This window comes from Gossypium hirsutum, chromosome A05 (genome assembly GCF_007990345.1).
Source record: "Gossypium hirsutum isolate 1008001.06 chromosome A05, Gossypium_hirsutum_v2.1, whole genome shotgun sequence".
Classification (NCBI taxonomy): Eukaryota; Viridiplantae; Streptophyta; class Magnoliopsida; order Malvales; family Malvaceae; genus Gossypium; species Gossypium hirsutum.
Genome location: NC_053428.1, coordinates 18693218 through 18710383, shown reverse-complemented (window position 1 = coordinate 18710383; position 17166 = coordinate 18693218). Strand labels below are relative to the sequence as shown.

General features: G+C 33.0%; 1 protein-coding gene across 1 annotated transcript; it reads left to right on the top strand.

Moving 5' to 3' along the window:
* Positions 1–4966: 4966 nt before the first annotated feature.
* On the top strand, positions 4967–7016 carry LOC107943067 (S-type anion channel SLAH1). Its single transcript, XM_016876796.2, has 2 exons — positions 4967–5876; positions 6480–7016. Exons 1-2 carry the CDS (start codon positions 5031–5033, stop codon positions 6753–6755), a joined length of 1122 nt encoding a protein of 373 aa, XP_016732285.1. The 5' UTR covers positions 4967–5030; the 3' UTR covers positions 6756–7016.
* Positions 7017–17166: the final 10150 nt, after the last annotated feature.

Genomic DNA, 17166 nt, shown 5'->3' with positions numbered 1-17166 from the left:
TGTCATATTGAATATGGCTAAAGTTCCAAGTCTGCCAACGAATCTAAGAAAATTTTGCTACTTTTTAGTGAGAAGCATATCATAGACTTTTCGAAGCAATCCACACAACATTTCCATTTGCATTTCTAGTCCGAAAAAGAGAAAAGGTTTAAGTTATGGGCGAGATCTCTTAGGGTTATCCATCACCTCCACTACACATTTTAATATAATTCAATTGGTTCACAGTACTCTCACAGTTGGTCTAGTAGATATAAAGTGCGCTTGTCAGCATTGATAACTTTTTGTCTCAAATTACTACCTCTTTATCAATTTGGAGAGAAAAAAAAAAAGATAAGTATAGGATGAAAGTGAATGGGATAAGGGTGAGTAAAATTTAATTCGACTCGAAAAAATAAAAAAAATAAAATTTAAAGTTAAACGAATTGAGTTATTTGAGTTAATCAAGTTTTTCGAGTTAATTAAATTTTTTTTTCAAATTTCGAGTTCGAATCAAGTTAAGTTTTCGAATTCGAATAACTCTAATAATTCGAATATCAAATTATAATATTTTATCCCAAACTTCCAAACCTTTTTATTTTTCCCTCAAAACTTTTACTCCTTTCCACTTTCTCCCCAAAACTTTTACTCCCCTCCTATCTCAACCCCCCATCTACCCAAAATCTAAAATTTAACTCTCCCATTTACTTTTCCTCAAAATTTTACTCCCAAAAACCCTCAAAACTTTTTATTTTCCCCCTCAATTTTTACTCCTTCCCACTTTCCCCCTAAAACTTTTACTTCCTTCCCATCCCAGCCCCATCTACCCCAAACCCATCCCCCTTATTTTTTTTTAATATTTTCTCTCCAAATTTTTACTCCCCCTATTTACTTTCCCTTAAATTTTTACTCTCCAAAACTTTTTATTTTCCCCTAAATTTTTACTTCTCACTCATTACTCTAAAAAAAATCAAAATTATCCAAAAAAAATCCCTAAACATCAATAGTAATAATTTTATTTATATCTACTATTTATATTATTAAATTAAATTTCACATATTTATATTATTAAATTGTTTAGTCATATTGAATACTTATATTAAAATTGAATTATTAATGATGTCAAAAAATATTCGTGTTAAAATTTTATATTAGTATCAATTTCACATTTTATCTTTAAAATAACTTTTATTAAAAAATTACATTTTTACATTTAATATATTTTTTAATTCCAAAATATAGAGTGACAAGAATATGAAGATAATTGAAACAACTAAGCAAGCAAAGAAGCTAATTCGTATATAAAATATTAATAAATAAATTATGAGGTGATGAAAGTTAATAAAGAAATTGATTACGGCAGACAAATTTTATTACGATGGGTGACAGTGGTCACAAGAACCTAAAATTATTTTTTTAAATTTAACTCGAACAAATATATTCGATTCAATTCGATTCGAATACAATGTCACTCGACTCGATTCGAGAAAATTTCAAATCAAATTAGAATGATAAAATATGATTCGTCAACTCGATTGACTCGAAATTTTTTCATTCGATTCGATTCGATTCGATCGAACGCTAACACCTAATATGAGATTTTTGAATAAGTTAATAATGTAGGTGTACAAGTCGCTGACAGTTTGTGAGAGTAACAATTCAAATTTTCCTCTTGCATTAACATTGATGCTTTAGCAACTTGTGCTTTGACGTTTGCCACTAATCTTTGGAATGTATACTGACTGGCTGCAACAAATGCATCTTTTTTCTTATTTTCAAAGTTGAAAGCGATTTCTTGGTATACGCAAGGACAAGTACAAGGTACCAAATCAATTGACAGCCTAACAATTCCCAAGATAAAGCAATGGTGATTTTGTACAATTTATGTGAAGGAGATTGGTGATATGATAAATGGAAATGCGTTTTGAGATCACCTACCTTTTACTGCCTGCCTACTTATGACATATGGCCTCCAAATCATTCATTCCAAATATATATCTTCTCTCTCTTTAGGTTAATAAGATTAAAAAATGTCACAAGTCTTAATCTTTTACATAAATTTAAAATTTAGTCTCTATCTTTAAATAAATTTAAATATCAAAAAAAGTTTATTCAAAGATTTTAAGTTGGTATTGTGCAATTTATTCAAAGATATCAAAATCTAGGTTTGTCCTTAGCTCTTTGATGGATGGAAAATAAACTTTCTAAAGTTTGTGGTTTTGAAAGAAAAAAAATCAATATTCATTTTTTTAAATGCAAAAATTAGATCTTAAAATTTAACAAAATTACATGCCGTATCCCCATATTTTGATAAAAACTTATCATCCTTGCCTATTAAATAACATCATCAATACGATATTCCTTAATCTTTCTAATGAAATTTAGGGTTCTCATTAGATTTAAAACATTGGGATTTTCTTTTTGTCTTGCCCCACATCTTTTGTTTTCTTTGTTTACGACTTATCCTTGTCAATTATTGTTTTCTCCATGTTTGGTTGCCTCTGTCCATGGATGTAGAGTTTCAGGATATGTTATGTTAGAGGAATGGGAAAGACGAGTATGACTCGAGATCAATCTGATTACTATATATTCATGACATTTTGTATTAGATAATGTTGAGATAAGTTATTAATGATTATTGAGTTGAAATGCTTTGCTTGAAAATTAAATATCAGAACAGGGACTAAATTGAATAGAACAAAAGATTGAAAATTTGACGTATAAGAATACGACAGATCAATTATCAGTGAGTCCTTTTGGAGCCTCGACTAGCTGAAGTTGTTGCTGTTAAAAAAGTTCATTTGTGGCTTCAGCAAGAAGGTATGGATTTAGTTATCATTGAATTGGATCGCTTGCTGTTTTTAATGCTTTGACTCGTAGTTTGAATATCGCTGAGTTCGGATTGGCAGTTGCCGACTGTAAGGAGCTTAAAGCTCCATTTTGTAACTTGTTTTTTTCTTGGACGAGAAAAGACAATAATAAGATGACACACACTGTGGCACGAGCTACTCTCTAATTTACAAGCTTTTCCATTTGGGATTTTACTTTTTAGAGTTCTTTATCCCTTTTCTTAATTTGAATGTCTTTATTGTGACGGGCGTTGAATGACAAGTTTAAGATCGAGTGTATGGATAAGTCTCTCGACTTGGATTTAAATTAGTTCTTCCTCTCGTTTGACTTTTCTCTTTGCGCTTGATTGTTTTTATAACAAGATGTCTTTCTTTCGAGGGAAAAAAATATTGGGTTTTTTTTTTTAAAAGAACAGAAAAGAAACATTGAGGGCTTTAAAAAAAATATTAGTATGTATATGCGGAAAACAGCTAATAATCTGTTGTATGATATGGAGAACAGCTAGCATATAAGTATGATTTGAATTCGTAGAAGATGACAAGCAAAGGATGTTAACGTTAAATTTATAATTGATCCGCCCAGAGATGAACTTCACAATAAAGAAAATTTTAATCCAATGAAGCCGTCGATATGTTTAGATTAGGTAGAATAGATATATCTTGAAAACTGATAATTCCAAGCTTGTCTGTTCTTGCAACTGATCCATATTATGTCAAAATCAAAATTTTGTCGCTTGTTATTAAACCAAGATTTAGAAAACAGTGGAAGTCAGATTGATTGTGAAAGGGGTTGGTTAGTTCAAGCTGTCAATTCACCCTCCATGAATGAAGTCAAGCAGCTTTTAAGTTGAGGAAATTTCCCCCAACAACTGTAGCAAAGAATAGAGTTGTCTTGTCTGTCCGTGTGAAGAACCTCAACCTCAACCTCAACACCTTCCTTTCATAGCTTAGCAGCCTTTCCACGGAACTCTCTTTCTGAGACTTCATTTTCAAGACGTCCCAATCCTATTTATCCGTACAACTTGCGAAAGACTTTGGTTCAAAATTCCAAATTTTTCTTATTTTTATTTAGGGCTTTACACTTGAATGTCTATTTACACGATTTCTAGTTGTTTTGTACATTGTTCTGTTCTCCATTTTAACCTTAATTAAACCTTTCCATGAATTCTGTGTTCACATTTGCCAATAAAATTTATGTAGGTTAAAACTTCCAATTTAAAAATCTCATCAATAATTCAATTTTTTTTAAATAAAAATGTGAAAAGATTTATTTTTTAGACTAAAATTTAAAATCTTGTCTATAGTGATTAGCCACATATTTTGACCATTTTGTTCCTTATCAAGGCGGAAAAAATAAGAAAATCAAAGATAGGAACAGCAAATTAAAAGCCAGCCAAGGTTTTCTGGGTTTGCAACTGCTATAGTTTAAATAAGGTGTTCAACGTCACCATAAAAGCCCATTGGCAAGCCATGATTCGATTGGATTAATGGCCTGAAAGTGTTTGGGCTGACTGCAGTCAGGCCTGCGTGAGTCGGCGGCAACATGATTCCAATGCAAACAATCGTTGGTCCTCTCCATGTTTCCCAAGAGAAATCAGAAACTGAACCAATTCTTGGGAGTGCTAAACCTAGGGTAGCGTAGACTCCTTGTTTGCTAGTGTCTCAGCTCAGCGCGGCTCCCTGGATCTTTCAGTTCTATTCTATGAAGAAAAAACCGAGTTTGTTATTAATTATATGGATGTTCAACGTTCAAAACGTGACGATGGAACATGCAATATGAATAAGAAAAACTGGCTTATTGGCTTATTCACGCCAATCACATTTTATTGCTTTTGGTGATCTCATGTCTTCCACAGGAAATACAAATTTGAAGTCTGCATTTTATTACCCTCATCGTCAGCCGTCATGAGTCGCGACAGCTTACGAAAATGCCTCCCTCTTTTTCGTAATTTCTCAGTGATAGGTCTGCGGGGTGTATCCATTTGCACGCAATGCATCTTGCTGGGGATATTACCTTTCCTATATAATTTTATTAAAATATCCTGAATTTCCAAGGTAATGTCTACTCAACATGCAATTCAATATTCATCCATCCGTATTTTTTTAATGTCTCAATTTGTCTCACTCCTTATCTCGATCTCTACATAGCTCTATAAGAGGCGAGCCATAGCGTGAACCAGATTTCGGCTCAAATACATCGAGTTCATGATCCGATCAATGGCCAGCCAAAGATCCCAACCCGAGGTCAACATACCCCAGAGCAGCAGGTTTACCGACGGGATTAAGCGTTCATTAAGCTCCATCTTAACCAAATTTCATGCAGGTTATTTTAGGATAAGCCTTTCTCTAGGCGGCCAGGCTTTATTATGGAAGACTCTGATCGGACCAACCCATGACAAAAGCACTCTAAGGCATTTGGTCCACAAGTTCCACCCCACTGCTTTTCTTGTATTGTGGTCTTTCGCTCTCTTTATCCTAATTTTGCTTTCTCTTCTTTACATCTTGAGATGCTTGTTTTACTTTAAGATGGTCAAAGCAGAGTTCTTGCACCATGTAGGAGTTAACTACCTTTTCGCTCCATGGATTTCCTGGCTCCTTTTACTCCAATCAGCTCCATTTGCCACACCAAAGACAACCTCCTATTACGTACTCTGGTGGTTCTTTGCGGTCCCCGTTGTGGCACTCGATGTGAAAATTTATGGGCAATGGTTTACCAAAGGGAAGAAGTTTCTGTCAACGGTGGCAAATCCAACGAGCCAAATATCAGTAATCGGGAATCTGGTGGGAGCGCTAGCTGCAGCAAGTATGGGGTGGAAAGAAAGCGCCGTTTGCTTGTTTTCACTGGGGATGGTGCATTATTTAGTGCTTTTGGTGACTCTCTACCAGCGGTTTTCAGGCAGTGATCGGATTCCAGCGATGCTTAGGCCGGTTTTCTTCTTGTTCTTTGCTGCACCGAGCGTGGCAAGCTTGGCTTGGGAATCCATAACTGGTGCTTTTGATACCGCATCCAAGATGCTTTTCTTTCTATCCCTTTTCCTCTTCATCTCTCTGGTAATGTATATAAATCGGAAAATACTGCATATCAAGATACTGTCATGCAGTGATGTGCTAGTTAGCATCGTAGACTTAAGTGGTACTATAAATCGGAAATTTTTCTAAGTCATTTCATGGCTCATACGGGACTAAAGTATATTTGGTCCCCAAGGCCATTTTTATTTGTTTTGGCATATTCAATGAAAAGAACTGCAAATTGTTAAAGGTATGCCACTTTTCATCCTTGCATCACCGGTGGTCCTTCGAGGACCCTTTATATTATTTTAATCTTGACCGTTTTCGTCCCGGTTTGGTCAGTACTCAGACTTGGAATGGTATAGTATTGAATAGGTTTATAGAACTAATGCAATAGCTTTATACATATATTATATACAGGGGGATAGCCGGGGGGGTTGGTCCCTAAAAATGGGAATTTTTCCATTTAAATCCCTTTAAAGTTTATAAAATTTAAATTAATAAAAGTAAAATTATACTTTGACTCTTTAAAAAAATTTGTGTATTCTTATTATCCTAAAAATATACAATTTAATTTCAGCCTTAAAAAATTAAATTTTCTTGACTTCGCCCTATTATATATTGAGTTTTTGTGGTATTGAATAGGTTTGCAGGCCAGCTCTTTTCAGGAGATCGATGAGGAGATTCAATGTTGCCTGGTGGGCTTACTCATTTCCCTTGACCATACTGGCGCTAGCTTCAACCGAATATGCAGAAGAAGTAAAAGGCAGCATCGCACACCTCCTTATGCTTCTTCTTTTAGCTCTCTCCGTTCTAGTCTCGCTTGGTCTCACCATATTCACGCTGCTAAACACTAGAATGCTATTACCCGACAATGATCCAATTTCCACTCTCCACCATTTACCAACAGTTTCTCCATAATCTAAAAGCCCCGGATCGAAGAAGCAGCAGAAGTCACCTGCAATTAATATTATATACTCGGTCTCGTACTAGTTGTTTAGGCTATAAAATTTGCAGTTTGTTTGTAGCTATTGTAAGCATGCTCATCTGTAAACACTCTCATTTCTTGGTAAGAATAAAATAATTAAACATCCAAAAATGATAGCCTGGTGATATACGTTATTCGAGATTTAAATATGGAGGAAAAGAAAAAGGTGCCGATTCCCTTCAGGTTTGGAAGCTTATAATGTGTATACTTAAAATAAAATTTTACCTAATTCGATAATATCTTCATATAATACTGCCGTTGAAATTCGATTTGTATGACTTTTAGATTACATATAGATTTGGACGATTTGAATTGCTTAAATCATCTGGTGCGTTTGTTCAATTAATAAAAGGCATGGGAAAAGATATATATGGTAAGCCCTAGATGAAGTCGAGAAAAGAACAAATGTAGCACAATCATCTTGAAAATGGTATTATATCATGAAGGTGACTAGTAAGTTAACCAGGGATGTTGATTGGACAGCATAAACTTTTAATTTGATGTTTATAAAATTTTAAACTTGTCTACTTCCCAGGATTAGGTGCACAACTTATGACTTTATGTTCAGAGTCATGATATTATATAGTAACTTGTTTTATTATGTTGTTCGCTACCTCAATTTTGACGAGACATGTCAAAATCAAATGTTTCTGACTTTTTTCCTGCTAAAGAAGTTTATGCATTCATCAGACCTACATTCAACTCCTCCATCATGTTTAGATTTTATTCATTAGAAAAATATATTGGTAATATATATTAACTATTTCGTCACTGTAAATTTAATGCGACTAAATTTTTAGTATAATTATGTTTTACACACTCAACTTCAAAAAGTAATAAAATGATTATTAAATTATATGAAATTTTTCATTTAAGTCGTTATTAAAATCGCTAATGTATGACTTTCTTCATTCACATCGCTTACACTAAGCGAAAGCTCTTATTCCCTTTCTTTTTTACAGTTTTTTTTTCATTAAACAACTTTGAATGTTATAAATCTGCGAATTAAAATCCAAACAGCTTTCTATACCGATCTCCAACATTGATCGTCAGATTGACTTTGATTTAAGATATGTTTTTCTATTCGTTAATGGGTACTGATCCACTGTACCAATTATTGAATCATCGCTTAGAGTTAGACTTTAAAAAATAATAATAACTCAGTAGTCTGGTAACTTAACTAAAAACTTTCGAATAGTTTGATAAATTAAATGAAAATTTTAATAGTTTAGTGACCATTTTATAATTTTTTAAAGTTGAATAACTAACACATAAAACCCTAAAAAGTATATATAAAATGGGAAATATAAAGAATATTCACTCTACCTTAACTGTATTAGAGAAAAAAGGATAATAACCCAATTGCTGTCTTCCAACAATACAGTTTGCATAGAAGGATAAACTGCATTTTCATTAATTCCATGGGATGTTGTCTTTCTTCCAAGTTGCATGCAACCTAGAAACGTAATTCAATATTATTGTCTATATATCAATTTCTCTACACAAGTTGCTTGTATTTCAATTTGGATTGGAAACCGATATTTAGCTCACTTACAAACGCTAGCTTCCAACAATATTGTGCCCTTGTTTATCTTATATCCTTAATGTTCTAAACTCTCCCTCCAACTTGGTTTTTTGCTCCAGTTCTTAATTCCACCCTTTGCTGCTACTGGTGTATAAATTTCAACCATGGAAAGTATGGGGGCATCGAACAACAGATAAATACCTTGTCATTGTCCATGTGATGGGTTCGTTCATAGATATGCATCAGCATCACAATTGATGACATTTAAGACAGCCTGGAAGTCACAACATTGCACATGGAATTCACTGAAACCGGTCTAAATTAATTCTGGTTCCCCGTATATATCATGTCATATGCAGTATGCTTTAACGGCTTGGTCATCTTCAGTTTTAGATGGTCCAGCTTCTGATTTGGTTAGTGCGCCCACCCCCAAAATCCGCCTTTCATTGGTGCCATAAATAAAGCTTACCAACTTCATATAAAGTTCAGCTTAGAGATTTGTACCTCTCTAAAACTTTATTGCAATTCTATTAGATGCAGGAAGAAGGTTGACTCAGCTTTATTTCAAGATGGTCAAGCCCCTTTTTTCTCCTCCACATATAAAGAGTAAAAACAAAGTACGAGGTCCAGAACAGAGAGGTCCTGGGTTAAGTCACAGAATTTATTAAAAGATATTGGAAATGTAGTCGTACTTTTACTTCATTAATAAACCGGCTTGCATGAACTTATAGGTTATGGAAAATAAGAAATTGATGTCTTGGGATTATATGATGAGTAAAAATTTCAAGATGGCTAAATCTTAATTTGGGTGAGTTGGAGCCAAGCCCATGGAAGTGTTGGTGCCCCCGCTTCTTATTCTTCCAGCCCAAGGATTGGCCTAAGGTCGCTAACTCTTGACTCTCAAGTGAAGGATGTTAAATTTTGCAGCCAAGTGCTGGAGAAGCAAAGGGGCATGGGTGTAGCCACTGGCCGAGTGGGGAACCCAATTTTTTCTGGAGCAAACCCTTTGTTGGACCTCAGTTATTTGTTTAGAGTGTTTCAATTTTCTTAGCTTATAAATCTTTTTATATAAGTTGTTTGGCAGCAATAAAATTAAAATAATTCAATTTCAATTTTAAGAGATTTAAGACTCTTTCTAAAAATTTATGCTATTTATTCGGTAAAAACACATACTTATATACCTTTTAATAAATGATAAAACGAAACCTAATAACCAATAAGAGAGAAATTTATTGATTTTCTTCTAAAATATTCAATTTTCAATTGTAATTCAGAAGCCTTCATCTTCATTTTTTTTTTCTCTCTCTTTAGAGTTTCTTTTCAATTTTTTCCCAAGTTTCCTCTTCTTTTTGTTTTCTTGAAAGAAAAAAATGAACTGAAGTTGTCTTGTTTTATTATTTTAACACACTTGTAAGTTTAGTACTCTTTCTTTTCATTTTTTTTCCCATTGCGAATTAAGATATGAATTTTTAACCTAAGTAAATTATTTTTCATGTATTTTTACTTTTCAAGATTCTTAAATATGAGTTAATTGTAAGTTTTATTTTTCATTGAGTGTTATTAATGATGATTATGATGTAACCAAAATTTACATGTTTTCATTAACACAAATTATGCTTAAGTTTCTTCCATTTATTGAAGATGGTAATATTTCATTTCAAATAATCATAAAATGTATGAATGCAATATATTTTATGGGAAAATGTGCATATGCATGTCTATATAGATAGAAGTTGTGAAGATGCCTCTATGAACATACATTATTTAAGTGAGTTGTTAATAGCATAGAAGAACCGATACATATAAAATAAACTTCAATAGTTGGAGGTTAAATTTTTATTCTACTTTTATTTTAATTTTTATGTTTTAATATTTATGAGCATATTTATATTTTATATAAAATATCTAGAGATATCTAATATCGTTTATAGATTTTTTAACTATTAGTGTAAGAGTCATTTTTATCTTTGTCTTGATGTTTTAAATTTTCTGTGTATATATTGGGAGATGGTTGATTAATGAAATCGAGTTTGAACCGACTAAAGGTTGGAGATGAGAAAAATGACGTTTAATTGTGATAAATTTTTTAAAAAATATTATTAGAAAATTTGAAAAATTTTTATTAATTGAATATTTGTGCTTGATTTTATACACAACTGAGTAAAATGTATGTTATTCTTATATTATTATCCAATTGCTTCGTTTAAATGTGTGATTATTATATACTTATACATGCATATTTTCATTTTACTTTTATGCATAAAATTAGATGCGATATAATTAATATAATTTTTTATTAATTAAAGAGTAACCATAACATCTTTAATTATTTTTAAATTATTTATGGAGTACAACTAAAGTAAATCACAAATAGTAATATGAACGCAATTGTGATTAATCATATGAAATATAATAAATTTTATCCCATAGAAATTTTTATAATATTTATACGATTAATTGGGGTGAAATCTAAAATTTTTGTTCTTAATCTACCCATGTAATTTAAGAAAAGGAATACAATCTAATACTTTCATTATAAAATTTAAATATGACTCTTTAAAAGAGACTTAGCCCACAGACAAATTTTATTTTAGGATTCATATTTTTGCAACATTATTTACATGTTACACATTGGTATAATATAAGGTATGATTACTTGCTTCAATATTTTTATGACATAAGTATAAATATATTTTATTTTATGCAAGCAACTTGTGATTTTTTCTGATATCAAATGTGACATATCAATTTAAATGCTAATATCTATAAAATTTGGGATGAGAGAATTCTTCTTCATTTAAAGTGGATGGACTTTGATTACGCTATTCATAAAGATGAACCATCTGCACCTACTAATACTAGCTCTCAAGTTGAAACTGCTTTTTATGAACAATGGGAGTGATCTAATCACCTTAGTATGATGTTCATAAAGACAAAATTTTCTGCTAGTATATATGGTTCAATTGGAAAACGTAAAAATATCAAAGATTTATTTAAGGCCATTGATGAACAATTTGATTTTTCTAATAAAGCCCTAGCTAGCACCTTAAAGGTAAAGTTATCATTGATGAAGCTCATTGGTGTTAATGGTGTGCGTGAGCACATCATGAAAATGAGAGATACTGCAGCTCAACTAAAGCCTTTTGAAGTTGAGATGTATGGCTCGTTCCTTATGCACTTTATATTGAATTCACTTCTACTACAATACAAACCTTTTAAAATCTCTTATAACACACATAAGGAAAAATGATTGCTTAATGAACTCTTAAACATGTGTGTTTAATAAGAAGGAAGGTTGTAGATTGAATTAGTTGAAAGTGCACATATGATAATGCAAGGAAAGAATATTAAACAAGCCAAACAAAAGGAAAAAGTAAAATAACCTAAATTAACTTTCAGAATGACTTCCATAAGGACTTCAAGTACTTTTTCTGTAAAAAGAAAGGGTACATAAAAAAAGATTGAGCCAAATTTAAGGTTCGGCTTGAGAAGAAAGGTAATTTGATCGCTCATGTTTATTATGAATCTAATATGACTGATGTTTGCCATAACACTTGGTGGATTGATTCTGATTCTACAATCCATATTTAAAATACCTTGTATGGCTTTCTCAACCAAAGAAAGCCAATGGACAGTGAGCAGAGCATCTATTCAAGAAATAAGATGCGATCACTCGAGGAATTTGTTGGAACATGCACATTAGTTTTAGATTTTAGTTTTGTATTGAATTTAGAAAGGACATTTTATATTCCAAGTTTCTCTAGAAACTTGATCTTAGTTTTAAGATTTGTGCCCTTGGATTATTCCTTTAATTTTTCAGATACAGGTTTTAAATTATTTTATAAATATGATCTTGCTAGGTATGGTACAATGTTTGATAATCTTTTTCGAATTAATTTGCAAGACAATACAGTTTATAAAATAATTTGTGTTCATGGTAATGTTGGTATTAGACGTTGTGTTATGAATGACAAATCTTCCAATTTATGGCACCAAAGATTGAGACATATCTCTATTAAAAGAATTAAAAAGTTAGTAAATGATGGAGTTATTGAAACTCTTGATTTTATAGATTTTGGTTCACGTAATTGCATCAAAAGAAAGCAAACAAATAAAACCAATAAAGGTACCAAGAAAGTACTATAACAACTCGTTTTCAGTGAAATCGAAAAAGTGATTTCGCGACCACAAATCCGAGTCCGTAAGGAAAATTATTTTAATATTATTACATGGTCTGCATTATGATAGGAATGTCATATAAACATTTTGTTAAGCAAATTTTACCGCTTACATGTCTAATTTTATAGAAGGACCAAATTGAATGAAATGCAAAAGTTGAGTTTTAGAAGCTATAAGTATCAAATAGCCATGGAATTCAAAATTTGAGGTGCTTATATGACAAATAGACCATTAAGAGGAGTTAGTAGATAAGTATGCTTAGTCATCCATGGAAAATTAAATAAAGGAAATGACTAAATTGGAAAGTAAAAATAATAAAAGATGATAATTGATTAAATAAAGAAATATCATCTTTTTCATCATCTTTCCCAAATATTTTATGGAAACCCTAGCTAAGAGAAGAGAACTCAAGCAAACTTATTTGGCTTAATTGGGTAAGCATTCTTGTCTCGTTTTTAGTAATTTTTATATTTTCGAGATCGTAATAGTTTAATCTAGCTATCTCGGAGATTAATTTGTAAATATATCAAAGTAATAGATTTTTCCCAAGGATGAGTATGTATGAATTATGAAGTTTTATAGTAGAAAATGAAAGGTTATTGATAGATAAACAACTTTTGTAAAGGGAATTTTGATGAAATTGTGATTTAGGGACTAAATTGAAAAGTTGTAAAATTTATGGAAAAATTCTAAATTTTATGAAATATCTGGGCTATTAATGTTACATGCAAAAATTAATTAGGTTTGGAATAAGGACTATATTGCATGAATTTCATTTTCCGAGCCTAAGGACGAAAGCGTCATTAATTAAAAGTATATGGGCAAAATGATAATTTTGCCTAAGATGTGAATTGAATTGAATATGAATTGGATTACATTAAGCTAAATTTACTCGTATAGATCTAGATAGACCAAATATGGAGCTAGATCGAGGTAAAGAAAAAGTAACAGATTAGTAGCATACAAGTTCACGAACATTGTTGAGGTAAGTTCGTGTAACTAAATTGTGTATGTGACAGCCCTAAGTTGACCCTAGTCGGAAAGTGGTTTCGGGACCACGAAACCGAGTCTTATAAATAATTAAAGGTTATATTATGTGTTTATGATGTGCGTAAATGCTTGTGTGATAGTTCCATACTTTAATTTGGTCAGTGTATGTGAAATTTATTAGTAGGGACTTATGTGAGACAATTTAGAAATATGCTAGGCAAGTGTTCAAGTGGCCTATTAATATATGTGGGAAAGTGCTTGTCCTTGCATGTCAAATTAGCCAAATTAAAGCATAGTGGCCGGCCATGCTATGGGTGGAAACATGTCACAAACATGTTATGCTAGTGATGTATGTTAGGAAAAATAAAATAATGAGCATGGTAATTAAATAATGAAAGGGAGGAGTGATGAAAAAAATGGTCTCATCCATGCCCCCCCTTTGCCGTGAATGGAAGAAAGAAAACAAAAAAAAAGGCTTCATTCTTTGGTTGTTCTTGGCCGAATAGAAGAAAGAGAAGAAGGGGGAAGAGCTTGAGAAAATCGGCTATGGTGGTTTGCTAGACTAAGGTATGTTTGATGTTGTCCATGAGATTCATGCATGTTTTTAGTTGTTAGTTTGAGTTCTAACTAGCCCATGGTTCAAATCTTTACTATGTTATGGAGATGATATTCGGCTAAGGTGGATTTGTGTTGATGTCATTTGCATGCTAAAAGTGAAGCTTTGTAATGATGCATGTGATGGTGGATTGATGACTCTTGAATCTTCTTTTTAGCATTTTTGAGTGAGACATTAAGTTCTTTGTTTAACCATGACCAAAATTGAAATGGTATGGTGTTGTGATGCATTCGGCCATGGTAGGAAGTAGAAGGGAAATATGGTTGTTGTTAGAAGAAGTAGAGTCTAACAAATGAGCACATATGTGCATTAGTTGCTAGATGGAGAAGAATCGGCTAGCAAGTTGTGTGCCAAGGCCGAATATAATTTTGTATATTAATGAGTAATGCATGTGTTGAATTGATGGAAAGGGAGAGGATGCTTTACTAGTGTATATATGTGTATTGGCCAAGTTTTGAACTTGAAACAAAATGGTGTTTAGTCCATACAAGTGACCATACTTGTAGAATGTATTAAGTGTTGCAATCGGCCTCAACATAGACATGTATGTTCGGCCACATGAATGGGTACATAAGTTGATGTGTATGTTCGGCCATAGGTAAGCATATTGATGGCTTTATCTTGACTTAGAAAATTCGGCTAAGGGGAATATTAGCTAATATGTTGAATTCGATTCGTGATTTCGTACATATGTGACTCTAATGTCTAATGTATATATGGGCTAAGTACCTTGAGGTCCCCTTTTGATGTTCAAATGAATTGTGTTAAATTGCTTAATGTGATTAAAAATGCGCATGACCATTTGTATTTGAGCTAAAGGGTGGCCATATGACCTATTAAACTCCTTGTCATATTCGGCCATAAGCTAGCATAATGAGACTTTAATAAGTTAAATTTGTTTGAATTAGCTCAAGAGCTTAGAGGACCACAGTTGGATAAGGGAAAGGAAAAAGTTATCGAATAGCCGCCGAAATCGTTCGACCACATCCGAGGTAAGTTTTCGAGTAATGGAACTTAGATTATGATTTGATTAGATCATGTTTTAAGCAAATCAAAATCATGCTTTTTGTATGTGGCTATTGAGCCGAAATTGCAAGTGTGATAAGTGTCTTGTGTTTGAGCTTTGGTAATGAAAATGAAATACGGATGTGTCATGATTTATTGATAAATGTGCATGGTTATTCGAATGATGTCCGGGCTAAGTCCCGAAGGTTTTGTGCTAAGTGACTATATCCGGGATAAGCCCGAAGGCATTTGTGCGAGTTACTAATTCCGGGCTAAGCCCGAAGGCATTTATGCGAGTTACTATAACCGGGCTATGTCCCGAAGGCATTTGAACGAGTAGCTATATCCGGTTAAATTCCGAAGGTACGTGATTCGGGAATGAGCGATCTTACTGTAAAAATTTCAGTTAATACGCTTGTAAAATCCCAACAATGAGGTATGTTTCGTATGTGCATTGGAATAGTTGATTCCCTTCGAATAATATTCGCTCAGTCGAGTAATGAGCTTCCGGTATTTGGCTAAGATGATCCCTTATGTATGAATATAGGGGTTGGAATGTGAAGTAGGAATGATTTGAGAATATGTATATATGGAATTATCCGTTTAGTTATATGAATGCTATACTTCAGTTGTGCTTAAATTCTTTGCTCAAAACTTACTAAGCATTTAATGCTTACTCCGTTTATTTAATTCTCTGTTTTATAGATTTTGGTTCTTCAGCTATCGGACTCGGGATTTTGAAGTCGAAGTCGCCCACACTATCAAAGCTCCTTTTGGTATACTTTTGGTTGAACTTTGAAATGGCATGTATAGGACTACCCGTTTTGTTGTTGGTCATTGACCCTTTGGTTTTGTGTAAATTTGGATAGCCATGCGAAAATGGCTTAAATATACTTTGATCATAGCATTATAATCGTTTTGTATGTTGTCCGTCGAGAGGTATGGAAATGTTGGTAACGGTTAGCCATGGGAATGGTTACTCATGATCACTTTTGGTATATGTATGACAAACTCTAGTTGATCCATGGAGGATCATGAAATAGGTAAAGTTTACCTTAAAAATAGATGCTGGCAGCAGCAGTGATGTGGATGTGAAAAATCACTAAAAATAGTAGGAATGGAATTAAATAGTGGATAAATTATGTAATCGAACCTTGATGAATCTATTTTCATAGGAAGGAAACGAAACGTCCATATGAACAGTATATTATGAGATGTTAAAGTTTTCGTGAGATAGGGCCAGAACAGTTTCTGGATTCCCTGTTCCGACTTTGGAAATTTATTATAAATTAACCAGAGATAATTAGAAGTCATGCCATATATGTATAGATTTATTTTCGAGTCTAGTTTCTATAGAAACAAACGGCATCAGTATTGAAACCCTGTACAGGGAGATATCCAAGTCGTAATGCATGAAGGTCAGTGTAGTCTCACCCTGTAACAGGGGAGACTTTAACTGATAAACTGTACTAATTGGCCCGACCAAAAATTCTAGAAAAAAAATATGTAGATGGACATATGAGTCTAGTTTCAGGTAAAAATTACGAAACTAATTTTCGAGTTTTGGAACTCAAGATATGATTTTTAAGGTGACAATGACGCAGTTAGCCAACTGCCTGGAAATTTTTAAAATGGACTGTGATAGTAAGTGAATTTAGTCTGTGAACCCCTCGTGTCTGACTCCTGCAACGGTCTCGGGTACGGGGTGTTACAATTTTATTGGTATCAGAGCTACGGTTTAGTCGATTCTAGGACTACCGTACTACGTTTGGGTCTAGCTATAAATGCCATTTTGTGATTATTTGATAGTGTAGCGCCTGCTCCCGCACAAGGGACAGCGCCGGCGGACTCTCAATCTATTGCTAGTAATCCGAATGATGAAGCTAGACAAGCTTTCTATAGCGTGATGAATGATTGGTTCAACCAATACATTCGAACTAATACGGCTGTTCCACAACCTCCATTTCCGACAAATACCACCCCCACACCTACAATACCTCCGGTAACTGACCAAATAAGGTCAAATAAG